At 41.9% G+C, this 18,209-nt stretch overlaps 1 protein-coding gene across 1 annotated transcript in view; it reads left to right on the forward strand.

Annotated features, from left to right (window-relative positions):
* LOC136885296 (protein takeout) overlaps nt 1-18,209 on the forward strand; it is a 49,177-nt gene that overhangs the window by 19,663 nt on the left and 11,305 nt on the right. The window contains exons 3-5 of the mRNA XM_067157806.2: nt 5,083-5,175; nt 5,450-5,597; nt 15,465-15,598. Coding sequence (XP_067013907.1) covers nt 5,083-5,175; nt 5,450-5,597; nt 15,465-15,598 — 375 coding nt within the window. The remainder of the gene's footprint in view (nt 1-5,082; nt 5,176-5,449; nt 5,598-15,464; nt 15,599-18,209) is intronic.

The raw sequence follows: 18,209 nt of genomic DNA on the forward strand, positions 1-18,209 counted from the left end.
ATCGATATTTCTCAAAAATGGCGTGGGGGAGCGGTTTGTGTTTAGTATTTTGACCTGTAACTCTTCTGACTATGCTTTACCTTCTTTTTCTACCGCTTTTCATACGCCTGTGGGGTCGCGGGTGCGAACGGTGTAACATATTGATTTGGCCTTGTTTTACGGCCAAATGGCCTTCCTGACGCCAACCCTATATGGAAGGATGTAATCACTATTGCGTGCTCTGTGGTGGTTGCTAGTGTAGTGTGTTTTGTGAATATGAAGAGGAAAGTATTGGGATAAACACAAACAACCAGTCTCCAAGCCAGAAGAATTGATCCCGGCCGGGAATCGAACCCGGGACCCTCTGAACCAAATGCCTCAACGCTGACCATTCAGCCAATCAGTCGGACTCTGACTATGTTTTACAACCCCATCAAAACAGAACCGAATAGTAAGAGGCACGTGCATACTGTTTCCTTGTCGGTCATGGCCATCCATCAGTACTTCACACCACAGCCTGCACGGTTGCTAAGTACCATGGCGTCACGATTTTTATATAGTTAATGTCCTTGCGGAAATTTTTTAGTGACCAGCAGCCATAAGACATGAACATGAACATCCACAGCCTGTTTCTAAATTAAATCGGGTCAGGAATGGAATGAATGAAGCCACCATCTAGCGGCGAGGGATAGGAACTGTGCCGGCTGCCGAAACCTGTGGCACTCCTCTGGAGAAAGTAATTATTAACTGACAAATGAAATTAAATAATAGACAGTACCCGGAAGAAACCTGTCCCGCCTCCGCGTTGTCAAGCACAAATCTGAGTGACCGGGATTTGAACCACGGAACTCAGACGTGAGAGGCCGGCGTGCTGCCGCCAGAGCCATGGAGGCTCTCTATAAGAAATAAGTATGTGAAAGAAGACTTTGATTAACTGGATTCCAATCTCGGGTCCTGTTTGTCTCAGGAGACAGGGGCACCCTGTATTGGCAAGCCGGTCAATCAACTCTGCTCACACAACAGTGGATTGTGTATTCAGGTCGTCTGACCGGCTGGTTACATCATTCTCCATTCACGTGACCTGCCGCTTTCGTTGCAACCGAGCTCTATGAAAAACTTCTTTACGATCAACATTACGAACTTTCGGTTAAGGGAAGCACGTAGGCTCAAATATGTCAATTTTTGTTTTTGAGTTCAAAACAAGCCGCCTCTGTGGTGTAGTGGTTAGCGTGATTAGCTGCCACCCCCGGAGGTCCGGGTTCGATTCCCGGCTCTGCCACGAAATTTGAAAAGTGGTACGAGGGCTGGAACGGGGTCCACTCAGCCTCGGGAGGTCAACTGAGTAGAGGCGAGTTCGATTCCCACCTCAGCCATCCTCGAACTGGTTTTCCGTGGTTTCCCACTTCACCTCTAGGCAAATACCGGGATGGTACCTATCTTAAGACCACGGCCACTTCCTTCCCTCATCCTTGCCTCTCCCTTCCAATCTTCCCATCCCCCTACCAGGCCCCTGTTCATTATAGCACCACCTGGGCGAGGTACTGGTCATACTCCCCAGTTGTATCCCCCGACCAAGAGTCTGAAGCTCCAGGACACTGCCCTTGAGGCGGTAGAGGTGGGATCCCTCGCTCAGTCCGAGGGAAAAGCCGAACCTGGAGGGTAAACAGATGATGATGATGATGATGAGTTCAAAACAATCTCCAGTCTTTCCTGAAGAATTTCGTGTATCCATTATTGCATTAAAGTTATATTTCAGGCAATAAAGGTAGGTTTAAACATAACTCTGCACTATTTATATCATTAAATGCCGGCTCCCAATCAAACATTTTTTCTGTGAAATATATTTGAAAATTTGTGACCCGTTTTCTCAGAAACTATCACATCAATGTGTTCAAAACTTCCTAGTCCCTTATACACTATATAGATCTGCTTGTATAAGGAAATTTAATCAGATATCTTGATTAGTTCAAGGAGGCCAGCTTGAAGAGCACTGAAAATTTTACAGGAAATTTCAGTTTTCAACTACGATAAAAAATTATTTCTCAACTCCTGTAAACAATAGGACAATATTTTTACTTCACCAACTCAAAAAAGGTTTAAATATTATGCATGCAAAGATTCTTGGGTCTCGTTTGAGAATTTTCTCAGGAAAAGGTACATCAGTTGAGGGAATTTTTAATAATATTTTCAACAATATTATTTTTATAATGTTCTTTCCGACAGGGGCTGCCTGGCCGAGGCGGTAAAGGCGTGCTCGGTTCGCCTGGAAGGACGTGGGTTCGAATCCCCGTCAGGAAGTCGTAAAATTTAAGAAACAAGGTTTCCACTTTCGGAGGTTCACTCAGCCTACACCCAAAATGAGAACCAGGTTAATTCCTGGGGGCAAAGGCGGCCCGGAGTAGAGCTAACCACTCTACACCATCACGCGCCGCGGTTAACAATAGTGGAAGCCTTTACCTTCCACTCCTCCAAGGACCTTCATGGCCTGTACGGAGGTGACTTTGTCTTTGTCTTTCCGACACAAAATATTAAACATAGAAGCTTCATACTCTACCCAAATAATGAAGAATGTATTGTGAATATATTTTAAGGAAATAACACGTTTAGTTTCTGAGACACGTAACTAAACATCGGAAGTTACATTTTTCGATCGTTTTACAACTCCCAAAAACCGGCCCCGTGGTATAGGGGTAGCGTGCCTGCCTCTTACCCGGAGGCCCCGGGTTCGATTCCCGGCCAGGTCAGGGATTTTTACCTGGACCTGAGGGCTGGTTCGAGGTCCACTCAGCCTACGTGATTAGAATTGAGGAGCTGTCTGACGGTGAGATGGCGGCCCTGGTCTAGAAAGCCAAGAATAACGGGAGAGAGGATTCGTCGTGCTGACCACACGACACCTCGTAACCTGCAGGCCTTCGGGCTGAGCAGCGGTCGCTTGGTAGGCCAAGGCTCTTCAAGGGCTGTAGTGCCATGGGGTTTGGGGTTTGGTTTGGTTTTACAACTCCCGGTTCCCTTAAGAGATGCAAGAGTCTGTTATAGTCAGTGTTGCAAAGTTGTTCACCATTCACTATAAAATACAGTGTCAGAAACGTGGCATTCCTAAACAAAATTAGCTATATTATTAGGATCTTATAAATGACCATTAATATTTCGTAAATACTTCTGTAGAACTACCCTCTTAACTGAACGTACACTGAGCTCGGTGGTACAGTCAGTTAATCTTAGTTCTCGAGTTTGTCAAGGAAGCGCATTCGATTCTGGCTGAGGTCGGTTACATTTGAGAGTGTTTGAATGGTTCAGTGCCTTCCAGTACATTGAAAAGCTCCTGCGAAATGAAAGTTTAGACCACCTCTGTGGTGTAGTGGTCAGTGTGATTAGCTGTCACCGCCCCCCCCCCCCCCCTGGAGGCCCACGTTCGATTGCCGGCTCTGCCACGAAATTTGAAAAGTGGTATGAGGGCTGGAACGGGGCCACTCAGCCTCGCGAAGTCAACTGAGTAGAATCCTCGATATGGTTTTCCGTGGTTTCCTACTTCTCCTTCAGGCAAATGCTGGGATGGTGCCTAACTTCAGGCCACGGTCGCTTCCTTCCCTCTTCCTTGTCTATCCCTTCCAATCTTTCCACCCGCTCACAGGCTCCTGTTAAACCTAGCAGGTGAGCCCACTTGGGTGAGGTACTGGTCTTTCTTCCCAGTTGTGTCCCCGACCCAATGTCCCACGCTCGAGGACACTGCCTTTGAGGTGAAAAAATAGGGTCCCTCGCTCAATCCGAGGGTAAAACCAACCCTGTAGGGTAAGCGGATTAGGGAAGAAAGTTTAACAAGTGATATTGTTGTTATTAATATTTATTTAAGACTGCACAAAGTGTTCAGAGGCGTGTGATTGCCTTTTTGTGACCATATTTTCCCATGCTTTATCTGTGGACTTCTTTTCCCTCTTTGGAAAAGTTGTTGTGGTCGTTTACTTAGAATTTTCCTCTTAGTCAAAATGACACTTGAGAACTTTGAACCTAATGATTTCCCTGTTTTTGATGTCTTAGTGTGTGTGATTCGTACAATTTAGGGACCATTTCTATTTCTATTCCCAAATGTGTGTTTTTGTAATAATATTGTTTTCGTAGCATACAGGTATTTATTTATAAAGTGTGTTATTGCTTTGATGTGTTCGTAACATTTTTAATTCGCGTTTTCTAATGTCATTTTCAATGTCAGTATATTGTTTGTTTCTTAGTTTGTGTTCTTCGCCTGTGAATTTTGAGTCTACAATTTTTCTTACAAGTTCGCGTTTTATTTTCTCTCTCAATGTTCCCTATTCTAATTTAGTATTCCCCAAGCCATAGTGATATTCTGGTTTGATTACTGTATTGTAATGTTTTAAATTTATTTGTTTAGCGTTTTTGTGGGAGGTTAGGTATTTTGCTTCAATCGAGTATGCTATTTCCACTTTTTGTCATCTAATTTTGCTTTCCTTTCTTTTGTTCTCCTTTTTTCTGAATTGTTTCATCGAGGTATTTAAATTGTATTAATTTTTATTTTCATGTTTTGATTCCAAGAGTGCTGTATCCATCCCTTGGCACAGGCCAAGTAAAGTGTAGCTTTCACCGAAGTCCCTGTCTCATCCATGGCTGTGACAATATGGAAGCTGCTAGGGTATGGGTGGTCCTGACTAATGACATTCAGAACACGACTAGTGCATCTGAGTGTTATGAAAGGTGTTGCTCATAGGGTCAGTCGTGCTGCAATACCACTTTCTGACCCAGTGAGGAAAGCAATGGCAAACTACCTCACTCCTCGTCTTGCCTAGTACGCCTAATTTTAGTGCTGCCATTGGTTTTTGCGGTTTCCTTATAACCACATAACCTTTGGTGGTGCTATTTGAGGATCCAACCAGCCTCTGGGCTGATGACCTAACAGATAGACAAATTTTCCTCTGCCTAATATGATTCATTGCTTAATTTTTGAGGATTAATATTACTTTGTGCCATTCTTATATTACTTTTCGAGAACACAGTTGATGAATAATGAAGAGAGGGTCAGGCTCCTATTATTATATTATTATTATTATTATTATTATTATTATTATTATTATTATTATTATTATGTTTCAGCCCCGTACGTTAAGCAATGCAGAATGGGAGATCCCAAGGTCATAGACTGTTTTATTGGAGCGCTACACCATGTAAGGCCGTACCTGGCTAAAGGTATGTATTAGCGCAGTGATTTTGAACCTTTTTGAGTTCATGGCTTGCCTGACCAATATTCTCTCCGTGGACTGATGGGCCGTACCCCTAATGCTTATGCAATTCTCATAGCTTAACCGTAGTGCAGGATAGAGTATACTTGCTTCTAGCCTCAGTAACATTGCATTATAACCTACTATTACCAATATATCATAATATTCGATAATAATCTTTACATGATACACATTAAACAATGTTTTCAGAAATGTGCTTATTTACTGCTGATTTGTTTCAGGTATCCCTGAGATTGAAATGCCCTCCGTAGAACCATTCCGTATGGATGAGCTGTCACTGTCCCTAACAACTGGACCTAACGGCTATAAGGTCACTCTTAGGGACCTTGACATATATGGTGCCAGTAACTTCACCGTCACAAAACTCAAGTAAGCTTAAAGTCCTGTATGTAATTAAAACTTGACAAAGTGGTGTGTTGTATCCATGTGTTTCTATACCGGGAAAATGATCGAGCAAATTTTAAATTTCACTGTTAGAATCATCTAGTCTGACACAATCTGATCGATGAAAATTGGGAAGAAAAGGGAAATCTGGACAGAGGGAAGAAGGAGGAAACGTAGTTAAAAAATTGTGGGCTGATGTTCAGGCTAATTATCTATATCTATATAATAGTGAATGTTGGTATATTTTAGAGCAATAGACTCAAAAACTATTGGACCGATTTCGCTGAAAATTTCACAATTTATTCTTATTACTTCTGATAGTGTTTAGGAAGTGGTTTGAACGAAATCGGATAAGTAGTTTTATTATGATGAGTATTTTTATGTAGGCCTAATTAATTTAATTACAAAGCTGGACCAAGATTGGATGGAACTTGATGGAAGGATTGTCGCTGGGCGACAACGAGTTACTCTGTTTCATAATAGTACGGTAAGAATTGCTGTATATAAGGCGATGGGAAGAGTTCGCCATGTTTTATGAGCAAAATTTGGCACAAATATGACTTGCTACGTTGAATAAATAGTGTGGGGGCAACACACCCCTACCATCCCTAGGGTAGGGAGTGAAAACCTAATTAATTAATTAATTAATTAATTAATTAATGTTATTTGCTTTACGTCCCACTAACTACTTGTACGGTCTTCGGAGACGCCGAGGTGCCGGAATTTAGTCCCGCAGGAGTTCTTTTACGTACCAGTGAATCTAGCGACACGAGGCAGTCGTATTTGAGCACCTTCAAATACCACCGGACTGAGCCACGATCGAAGCTGCCAAGTTGGGGTTAGAAGGCCAGCGCCTTAACCGTCTGAGCCACTCAGCCCAGCAAGGTGAAATCTAAAATTAATCGAAAACGACTTACATCAGTGTCGAATCCACAGTTTTCGGGGTCACTGAGATGAACTATTACACTGAACATGACGTTTAAGTTCATCCCGAATAGCATTCCTAGGTGTGGGGGTTGAAAGGGGGTGAAATATAAAAAAATATATAAAGTGACCAATATTAATGTAGAATCCATAGTTTTCGGGGTCGCTGAGATGAATAAGTGCACTCTAGATGTCGTTTTAAGTCCAAGTTCAGCGCCACTGGCATGGGGGTGAGAGATGGTGGTGGTGATGGTGATTATTGTAAATGTATATAGTTGATCAGAAAAATGGTATCTGATCAGTATAAGCTATCTTTCATTTTTCCACATTTTTCTTCAAAGAATTCTAGATTACATATAGATTAACCGTTTTTATATACGGAGAGGTAAATGAATAAACACAGTCTAGTGTATTGTTGATGTTTCCGTTACATAGATACGCTTCTGGGCTTAGGAAATAAGAAAGGAGTTCATATCCACAATTGTACTGCACGGGTGCGAATCGCGAGAGTCTCTAATATAATATAAACTTCAATATAACTAAATAATGGCAGGGAAGACAAGATATGAGGCCTGAGTCAACTCTGCCACAAATTGATTCGTCGCTGCCACTTGGAAATGAGCTTCCTCGTAAAACCTGCTGTACTCTTAACAGGATATGATTGGGCCATGGTAACTGCGCAGATTTCCACTAAAAATGGAAAATAATTTCTGAACGTAACTGCGATTGTGGTGTCTCTAAGCAGACCATCACAGACAGTACAGTGGTGACAACAGTGATTTTGCTTGTGTGTTTCCACAGACAATAAACAACCTGGGTGTAAAGACAAGAGTTTGCTTTCCAAAATCTGTATGTATGTATTGAACCCGTAAAATGAAATAAAAATAAGAGTACGCGAGTGTATACTAGACTTAACTAAAGTTGGCGTCTGACAGGTAAGGTTGGAGGGAGGAGCACTGCACGTGTCATTTCACCATGTTGCCACATTCCAGCATTCCTTTCTACAAGCTCTTACCCCTCGCTGCCGGCTCACTTGTTCCCTCCTTCATTCTGACCGCTGTGATCTGTTGCAGACTACCTGGCCAGGCGGTGTCGTCCCATTTGCGATCACTCTTATACAAACAATCAGGTTCTTATCAGTGGCAGTGACAGGTTTGGCAACTCCCAGCAAGACGAGCTGCCCTGAAGTGTTATCTCCATGGCAACCGCAGTCGCCCCACCCTCGTTTCCATGGCAACCACACAGCCACTCCCTTTATCCCGCCTCGGCAGGCAGTAAACGGACCTCCCTCTAAGAAATGCCAGACGCAACTCTTATTATTAGCAGTATAGAGGTTTAATTATGTGGCTGTGGTTTTCTTGTCACGCAACTATCAGCTTACATCGGGGAGACAGTGGGTTCGAACCTCACAGTCGGCAGCCCTGAAGATAATGGTTTCCCCATTTTCACACCAGACAAATGCTGGAGTTTTACCTTAATCAAGACTACGGTCGCTGTCTTCCCACTCAGCTCTTCCCTACCCCGTCGTCGCCATAAACTATAAGTTATCTATGTCAGTGCGACGTAAAACAAATTTGAGAAAAACACATTTCGCGATGAAATAAAATACAATACTGACAGATTCATGCACAGATATTTATGGCTGAGAACGAAAGTGTTACCATTCAAAATGCATTTTTCAGATACCATCAATTTACAACTTATTTCGACCTCCACAACTTCCACGAGCGTTACAACACCAAATCAATATATTCATGCCAAGAAGCACTTCTAACAGTTTTCAATGTTCTGTCAGTGGTTTTTCTGGGTGGGTCAGATGGTTGAGGCGCTGGCCTCCTGACCCCAACTTGGCAGATTCATTCCTTCTTTCTTTCTTACTCCGTTTACCAACCTGGGTCGGCCTTCCCACGGACTCAGCGAGGGATCCCACCTCTACCGTCTCAAGGGCATTGTCCTGGAGAGTGAGACTTCGGGTCGGTGAATACAGCTGGAAACGAGGACCAGTACCTCGCCCAGGCGGCCTCACCTGTTATACTGACCATGGGGGATAGGATGACAGGAATAGATAGACAAGGAAGAGGGAAGGAAGCGATCGTGGCCTTAAGTTACTGTAGGTACAAATCCCAGCATTGGCATGGAGAAGTGGAATTCTAAAAATCTTTCTGTTCATAATTTCTTCTTTTTTATAGTATTTCTTTCTAAATCTTTCTTTACTTCTTCAACCCAGCTAGCTGTTTCCTTTTCGTCCCAAAGGTACTTGAAAATCCTTTTTGTTTATCTGGAATCATCCATTCTGTAAATATGTCCAAAAAATTGCAATCTCCTTTTTCTTATTGTTTCTGTTATGTTTTCTATGTTCCTGTACATTTCACCATTAGATCTTAATTTCCATACTTGTGTTGTTTTCACAGGGCCTAAGATTTTTCTCATGATTCTCCTTTCTAGTACCTCAAGTTGATCTAATCTATAGTTTAGTACCAGGCATTCACTTGCATATAGGCATTCCGGTTTCACCACTGTAGTGTAGTGCCTTATTCTAAGATTTTTGGATAGACACTTTTTGTTATAAAAATTATCTGTGACACAATATTTTCTTTCCATCTTGTGTACACTTTCTTCTACTGCAGATTTGTCTAAACCATTTTCTTGAATTATATCTCCCAGATATTTGAATTTCGTTACTCTTTCCACTGGCCCATTATCTGTTGCCAAAAATTTTGGAATGTTCTTGATGTTTGTAATAAATTCTGTTTTTTTCTGCGGAGATTCTCAAACATGTCTTTTTGGCTATTTCTTCCAAGAGGTACATAGCTGGGATCTTTGTAATTCGACGTTATGCTGTTGCTGATCCTGAATAAACAAATAAAAAAATTAAAAAGATTGATTTGTTTTGTTGCACTCGTTAGGTTTTCTGATAATATAGCAAAATCGTCTGCAAATGCTAGGCAATTTATTTCATTGCCTTTGTTTTTTCTCCCCAAAGTTACCGGCAAAATGTTATGTTCTTTAAGCTTTACATTCCAAATTCCTACAGTTTTTTCTAGAACACAGTTGAATAGAAGGGGTGATAAACCGTCACCTTGCAGTACCTCTGTATTGATCTTAATAGGTTTTGATATCGCACCCATAAATTTTACCTTTGAAATCGAGTCAGTAAGTGTTTCACGTGTTAGGTTTGCGAATTTAGTTTTCACTCCCAATTCACGAATGGTTTCATCTATAGTTTCTCTATCAACCGAGTCAAAGGCCTTTTTAAAATCTACAAAAGTCACAACAATATCCTTTTCGAATTCAATATCCTATGGAGAATTATGGTCGCTAACATTTATTAATGGATATGCTAAGAATAAGAATTCACGAACCTGTAATGTCGGAAGGAATATTGCCTCAGAGTATTATGGAGCTGATAATGCTATGCGCGTATGTTTACATTATGAATCATCAAAGTCTACTTCTGATCCGTTATGTGCTATTAGGAACTTTCCACATAGGAGCCAACATTACAAGAACAGGAGAAAGGAGAAGTTCTTGATTCTTTTTACACTTTCACCTCCGAGTGAAAATGTGGTCGAATAGAGAACTACTCTTGGACTGCCAAGAAATAAATATCGAGTAATGACGGGCATTCGGTGTCGTATAATAGATCACTACCAACTTGTAACATATTGATGATAATAATAAATAAAAATATATAAATAAAATTACTCAAAAAAATAAAATTAATAAGCATGATTAACCGAAATGTCCGTAGTATGGGCGCCAGAGTTCACCAGAATGGATCCCTCGAATTTAGATAAGAGCATGATAAACTTTATATCCCATGGCGTGTACATAATGCTGCGTACTGGTACATCTGCTGCAGGCCTTACCTAACCTCCTGAAAACGACTAATTAGGTAGGAACTGCACCTAGGTTCATCAATAACACTGATTCTAAAATAGCTAACTATATTCTGAACAAATTCCGTGCATGAGCACCTCATCAACATACAACATTATACATATAATACACACATAAAATATTGCTGGAAGATTCCATATTTACAACAACAACAATAATGAAAACCGTGGGAAAACGAAAGTGAGAACTAAGCTACCATTTGTAGATGGTCCGATGAACAATGTACATGTATGAAGATAAACACCCTTCACTGTCTCTATATCAGTTCGACTTACCGATTCTCATAATCGGCAGTTATCACATCACACAGATACTGTACCTTGTACTACTGTGTTCACATATTTTAACACTTGTTGAAAAGATATATACACACGTCTGTCGATCCTCAACATATAAATTTATGAAAAGTCTGAGATAGCTTTCACCAACATATAATGCTAGGCCGCCACAAGTGCTACAATACTTAATGCGCAAGCACTCTCCACAATCAGCCATTTTCCACAAACATAACAAGACTACCCTTCATGAACGTTTGAAGTCCAGTCCATTGCAGCCGTGTCACTCCAGTATCGTGTATCAGCACCACTTCCTTCCCGTACAGTGCGTCAGTTGTAGTTGTAATTGTAGCGACAAGCAGACACCGGAGTGGTATTACCATGGTTGCCAACCTGTAAACGTATAATTATGTTCCTGGGTAACACATAAGAGAGAGCGGTGATCTTCTAAGTTACAGCGTCCAATCCCAACGCTGTGCGGTGGTATTTCAAGGTGTTCGAGTCGGCAAATTTCGTACCAAATAAAGGAATTCGTGCTGGGAAATATTCCGGCACTTCATAGTTTCGTTTCCTCAAACGGGACCAAGGGTGCCTATAATAATAATAAGAAGAAGAATGTCTGCCTCTGTGGTGTAGTGGTTAGTGTGATTAGCTGTCACCTCCGGAGGCACGAGTTAGATTTCCGGCTCTGCCACGAAATTTGAAAAATGGTACGAGTGCAGGGAGGGGTACTACTCATCCTCGAAGTACGTAGCTTTCCGTGGTTTCCCATTTTCGCACCAGGCAAATGCTGGGGCTGTACCTTAATTAAGGCCACGGCCGCTTCCTTCCCACTTCCTTGACTATCCCTTCCAATCTTCCCATACGTCCACAAGGCCCCTGTTCAGCATAGAATGTAACGCCGCCTGGGCGAGGTAATGGTCCTCCTCCCCAGTTGTATCCTCCGACGCAAAGTATCATGCACCAGGACAATGCCCTTGAGGCGGTAGAGGTGGAATCTCGCTCTGTCCGAGGGAAAAGCCAATATTGGTAGGTAAATGGATTAAGAAAGAAAGAATGAATGAAAGAAAGAAAGAAAGAAAGAAAGAAAGAATACTGTAATAATAATAATAATAATAATAATAATAATAATAATAATAATAATAATAATAATCATCATAATAGTAACAGTGTCCGTACTGTACGCCTCTGAGTGCCTTTTTTTTTTTTGCTAGGGGCTTTACGTCGCACCGACACAGATAGGTCTTATGGCGACGATGGGATAGGAAAGGCCTAGGAGTTGGAAGGAAGCGGCCGTGGCCTTAATTAAGGTACAGCCCCAGCATTTGCCTGGTGCGAAAATGGGAAACCACGGAAAACCATTTTCAGGGCTGCCGATAGTGGGATTCGAACCTACTATCTCCCGGATGCAAGCTCACAGCCGCGCGCCTCTACGCGCACGGCCAACTCGCCCGGTTGAGTGCCTTCTGATGAACAGAAAAAATCCACTGAGGAAGCTAGAGCTCAAGGAACGAAAAATACTAAGGAGGATTTTAGGACCAATAAGAGAAGGGGATGGTACTTACAGGATAAGGCAAAATAATGCGATCTATGACCATCAAGAAGACATAGTTACATCCATGAGGAAGAGGCGATTGACTTTCTATGGACATTTGACTCGTATGAGTACTTACAGACTTACTAGCAAGATCTTTACCACTACAGGCAGAGGGAAAGCGTCCAAAAATAAATGGATCACCACAGTGAAGTCCGACTTAGAACAGCTGGGGATTCCAGAACAAACCATACAGGATCGCGTATTATTCCGGCAGTTGACCTTTCAAGGTGTCTTTCCAGAGTCTCTCACCAGCAGACAGAGTACAGGCACCACCCGACCGCAGGGGACGGAGGAAAGGAAACAAGCACACAGCCAGAAGATGAAAGCTTTCTGGGCGAAAAAAAAAAACAACAGAATTTCCATACAAGGAGTCGAAACGAGCCCCGTGGTCCTCAGTGGGCCCAAACGACAAGAAGAAGAATGATGATGATAATGCCAGGAGGGTATTCGTAATGCAGATACAACGGCTACCTTAAGAATGAATTCGAATGATGAAGCTGTAAGCGTAAACAGGCTTCGGTTGTGGGGTCATGTGAGGTGAATGGAGGAAGTCATGGTGGCGGTGGTGATAATTGTTTTGAGAGGAAGTACAACTGAGCGATCGTCCTTTAGTAACACTAATCAGACAGAAAATATGGAAGGGATCCAGCACTTCGAAAAATGAAAATATCCGCCAAAGAAAGAGAAGGACCGCGAAGGGCATGAAAAGGAACGACTCCCTAGCCTTCGGAAGCTAATACAGTCGGAGTCGGAAAAGGACAAGAGTCGACCAAAGAAGGTCGGTTAAGATAGATGAAAGTGAGTAGCCTGGAACAAGTTAGTGGAAGCAGTGCCAGGATTCAGCTAAGGGCCCCATGGTCACCAACCCACTCTCCCAAGTTAAGAGACATTGGGGCCCCTTTTAGTGGCCTCTTATGAGAGCCAGGGAATACCGTTTGTGTTATTTTACCGTCCTCCACCCGCAGGGGAAGATAAGTTACCTATGAGGATAATTGACTCAGTTATTGAGGGGAAGGCACTTTGGGAGTGCGACCCCATCGTACTAACAGCCTATACATGATTCATTCATTAGGCTACATCCCTGACCCGGTCAATGACTGGAAAACAGGTTCTAGGTTTTCATTTTCATTGAGGGTAAGAAAGGTAGAGGGAGTTTCTAACGATTTGAAGATAGGTGGTGTAAAACTAAATAAGGCCGCAACACTAGTTGCAAAGAGAGGATTGTGGTGGCGTTTAGTAAATTCACAGAGGCTTGCAGACTGAATCCTGAAAGGCATAACGGTCTATAATAATGATGGATGTATATTATTATTATTATTATTATTATTATTATTATTATTATTATTATTATTATTATTATTACTATATCACGGACAAAGTGCGCAAACGCAGAGCTCGCTTCTACGGTCACATACGAAGAATGACGACTCTCGATGGACTGACTGCATTTTGAACAATTTTGTACCAAAACAAACAAAAATTTCCTGGTAAATTAGTGTCAAGGAAGACCTCGAAGAAATGGCCCTACGGTCAGATGACGCGCACTAATGAGACCTTTTCCAAATAAACATCTTCACTTTTGGGACTTTCCGAGATGAGAAATGGACAGGTGGTGCAACCTAGATCTAGGAAAAGTTTTCATTCCACTCCCGGAAGGGGAGGGGCGGGCCAACTAGCAGATGACGCCTTCTGTCTGGCCAGGAGATTCGGCGTGTTTGGTGATTTGCAGAGGTAAGGAGATGGGTTAGTGCGGTTTGACATGGTGAATGAGATGGAGGTAGGTGTAAGTGCTTTATTGATATTCAAATTTTACAGTAGTGGGGTGCAAAGTGGTCGGATGAACGCCATGCTCATTACAGCGAGCTAATGAATAGCTTTTTTTTGCTAGGGGCTTTACGTCGCTCCGACACAGATAGGTCTTATGGCGACGACGGGACAGGAAAGGCCTAGGAGTTGGAAGGAAGCAGCCGAAGCCTTAATTAAGATACAGCCCCAGCATTTGCCTGATATGAAAATGGGAAACCACGGAAAACCATCTTCAGGGCTGCCGATAGTGGGATTCCAACCTACTATCTCCCGGATGCAAGCTCACAGCCGCGCGCCTCAACGCGCACGGCCAACTCGCCCGGTAATGAATAGCTACTGGGACAAAGAAATATTGAATAAATGCCAGAAAGTGTAAAGAAACTTATCGTCGCCCGTTGGTGGCCAATTAGCGAATACATAACGATGATAATGATGATAATAATAATAATAATAATAATCATCATCATCATCATCTGTTTACCCTCCAGGTTCAGTTTTTCCCTCGGACTTAGCGAGGGATCCCACCTCTACCGCTTCAAGGGCAGTGTCCTGGAGCTTCAGACTCTTGCTCGGGGATACAACTGGGGAGTATGACCAGTACCTCGCCCAGGCGGCCTCACCTGCTATGCTGAACAGGGGCCTTGTGGAGGGATGGGAAGATTGGAAGGGATAGGCAAGGAAGAGGGAAGGAAGCGGCCGTGGCCTTAAGTTAGGTACCATCCCGGCATTCGCCTGAAGGAGAAGTGGGAAACCACGGAAACCACTTCCAGGATGGCTGAGGTGGGAATCGAACCCACCTCTACTCAGTTGACCTCCCGAGGCTGAGTGGACCTTGTTCCAGCCCTCGTACCACATTTCAAATTTCGTTGCAGAGCCGGGAATCGAACCCGGACCTCCGGGGGGTGGCAGCTAATCACGCTAACCACTATACCACAGAGGCGGACAATAATAATGATAATAATTTAACTACTCACGTGCCCAGTACCCGCAAGGGATTGTTTTATGAAATGAGGTACCATCTACCGAGACTTATCGGAACTAACAGCTGCTGCGAGCTTCAGAACTCGCGAGTGAAGCTACAGGCAGCACCAAATTCCTTCAGAAGACGAGCTGCAAAATGCCTTGGGAAAAGAGTACCATTCAGCGTCAAGTTCTTTTCTCCTTCGCACAGACTGAACGGAAATTTACCATGTTAATTTATCCACACCTGATTGACGTACTTGTGAGTAAAGAAAGTCAGTAATTTCTTGATTTAACTTGTGCTATACAGAAGTGACATTATAGCTCCTTCGTCATTATTTTTATTTCTGCTTCTTCTTATTTTTAAAAGAAATAATTCCCTTTCCACAGGTTATCTGAGAATGGAGCCCCATTCGAAGGACGAATTAGGATCCCCGAGCTGAAGATTAACGCCCGTTATACGAGCAGCGGTGTTCTCATTATTCTGCCAGCCAGTGGTAACGGCACCTTCCACGCGACACTGGGTCAGTATTGTATTCATATCCTAATATATATTATTATACATATATAAAGCTCTGTACCTATCGAACAGAACATTCACGCACATGAATTTGTATATGAAATGTGTCCACAATAACTTAAAAATGGGTCGATACAAGTTTCTATAAATACTCGTTTCCAATATATATTTTTTTGTCTCGATACTCCGGTGAATGAAATAGTAAGATACAAATCTCAATTTTCCAACTCGTGGGACTCACGTCCATTTACATACAGCAGGAATATTCAGCCTGCGAAGGCTACAACCCACTCCACAGCATTGTAACACAGGTGTCCTTGCACTGGAATGGCTAGGAGTTAAGCCGGCAACCTCTTCGTCCACAGCCGCTTGCAGGCGTTCTGAATAGCAATATGAACGGCTCTTTTCCCTGTCATATATATAAAATTTCAATTTTACACAGAACAGACGGTAAAGGAAATCAAAGAGGAATCTGGAAAGGGAATCAAAGTCTAAACAGAGGAAATCAAAACTTTGAGATTTGCCGATGATATTTTATCTGACTCTGCAAAAGATCTGGAGAAATTGCTGAATGGTACAGATAGAATCTTGGAGAAGAAATACAAGATGAAAATAAATAACTAATGATGGTAGAATTAAGAAGGAAATAAAATGCAGACCAGCACATGGAAGGAAGGTCTTTCTTTTAAAAAAAACTGCTTGCTTCGAACTTTGGTATAGGAATTAGAAAAATATTTTTGAACAGTTACGTCTGGAGCGTAGCATTGTATGGAAGTGAAACATGGACGATAACCGGTTCAAAAAGAAAGAGAGTAGAATCTTCTGAAATGTGGTGTTACAGAATAATGCTGAAGGGGAGATGGTAGATAGAATGACGTATGAAGAGGTACTGAATCGAAATGGTGCTAAATTTGACCAAAAGAAGAGATAGAATGATAGGACACATTTTAAGACACCCAGCTGGTTTTTCAGGGAAGTGTAGATGGTAAGAACGGTAGGTTTAGACAAAGTTACGAATATGACAAGCACATTAGAGCGGATGTAACATGTAGTAGGTACGTATTAATGAAAAGGTTAACACAGGATAGGCTGTTATGGCGGGCTGTATCAAACCAGTCTCTGGACTGATGACTCAATCAACAACAATAAATATAATATTATTTATTAAATAGACAATTTTACTTTAACACTTCAGTACTTGCATTATTGTATATCCAATTATCAAAAAATAAGTTCCCACAAGGAAACCATAATTTAATTTCATCGATTGCGAAAGTCAAAATAATTCAAATTCTTTAGATTTTTCAATCGTGAGATTATTGGCGTTCCGCCCCAGTGTGGCAGTGGGCTCATCAGTTGGATTGCGACACATTTCCAAGACGCTGGCGGTTAGCGCGCAGTTGAAACACCACTACCAGCCTCCTATGTAGGACAATGCAGTGACGGTGCACTAGGGGAAGCACGTGCCTCCACTTGTATAAATGCCTGCCAGCGTCTTGGAAAGGTGTGGCAATGCAACTGACGAGCCCACTGCCACGGTACGGCGAAACGTTGGTAATTTCACGATTGAAAAATCCCAAAGGACTTGAAAGTTCTTTAAGGTTTGCAATCAAAGTTAAATCACGATTACCTTATAAGAACGTGTTTTGTTTATATAAAACCCAGAAGCAGCCATCAATATGTTTTCGTTGCGATGTACCAAGGAAGTAAGATTTACTGGAAGGGTGAGATTGACAGATACGAATACAACAGTTCCTTTCTTCTATTGAAATCTTTCTAGGATATGAAGACCTGAAATCCATCCTGTAAAGTTCATCACTAATCAGGCGGTGTTGGGGTAGATACAGATGTTTCCGTGCACCTCTGAGAATCTTTGTGTATTTTGAGGAATGTTTGAAACTTCCTAATAAGTTTCTACATAACGCATTGAGTTCTCAATATTCTATGAACTGCTACGACGAATTTGCTTACATCAACAGCAATCGAGGCTAACCTAAATATCACCGGTCAGTTTGTCGACCAGAACTACAAACTTTAGCAGGTAATACAATTTGATTGAAGTGAGATACAGAAAATATTGCGAATTTCTTGAAGAAGACATTAGAAACTAAAAATACCTAATTTCAGAATAAGTTACACACGACGAATGAGAAAATTTTCTCAAAGTCACGGCATTTACTACAGTACGGCCGTTTTTATGAATCCCAAACACAATATTAACATTTTAGTATTGTATTGGCATAGTATCGAAGAATTATGTAACTCATTTATAGTAGTATTAGTATCGTTCGATATCGATAACGCTTCAGTATCGAGGGCATAGAGGTATTGAAATTATCGAGAAACCATCTCTAGCCATAGAACTGGCAATGTTAAATCTTGTGGTGGCATGTATATTTGGCAGCTTTTACTTTGTCTAAATAAAATACATAATATTCGCAACTTATGAAATAAATCTACGAAGTTCTATATATCTGCGTAAAGATAATACACTGAGAAATGTTGTGGCGACACGAAATTGCAGACATGTTTTAACTAGAAACATGCACAGTCTGTTAAAAAAGTGTAGTTCCTAAATTCAAAAAAATAATAATATTAATAACATTTTCTATCAT

This window comes from Anabrus simplex, chromosome 14, assembly GCF_040414725.1.
Source record: "Anabrus simplex isolate iqAnaSimp1 chromosome 14, ASM4041472v1, whole genome shotgun sequence".
Classification (NCBI taxonomy): domain Eukaryota; kingdom Metazoa; phylum Arthropoda; class Insecta; order Orthoptera; family Tettigoniidae; genus Anabrus; species Anabrus simplex.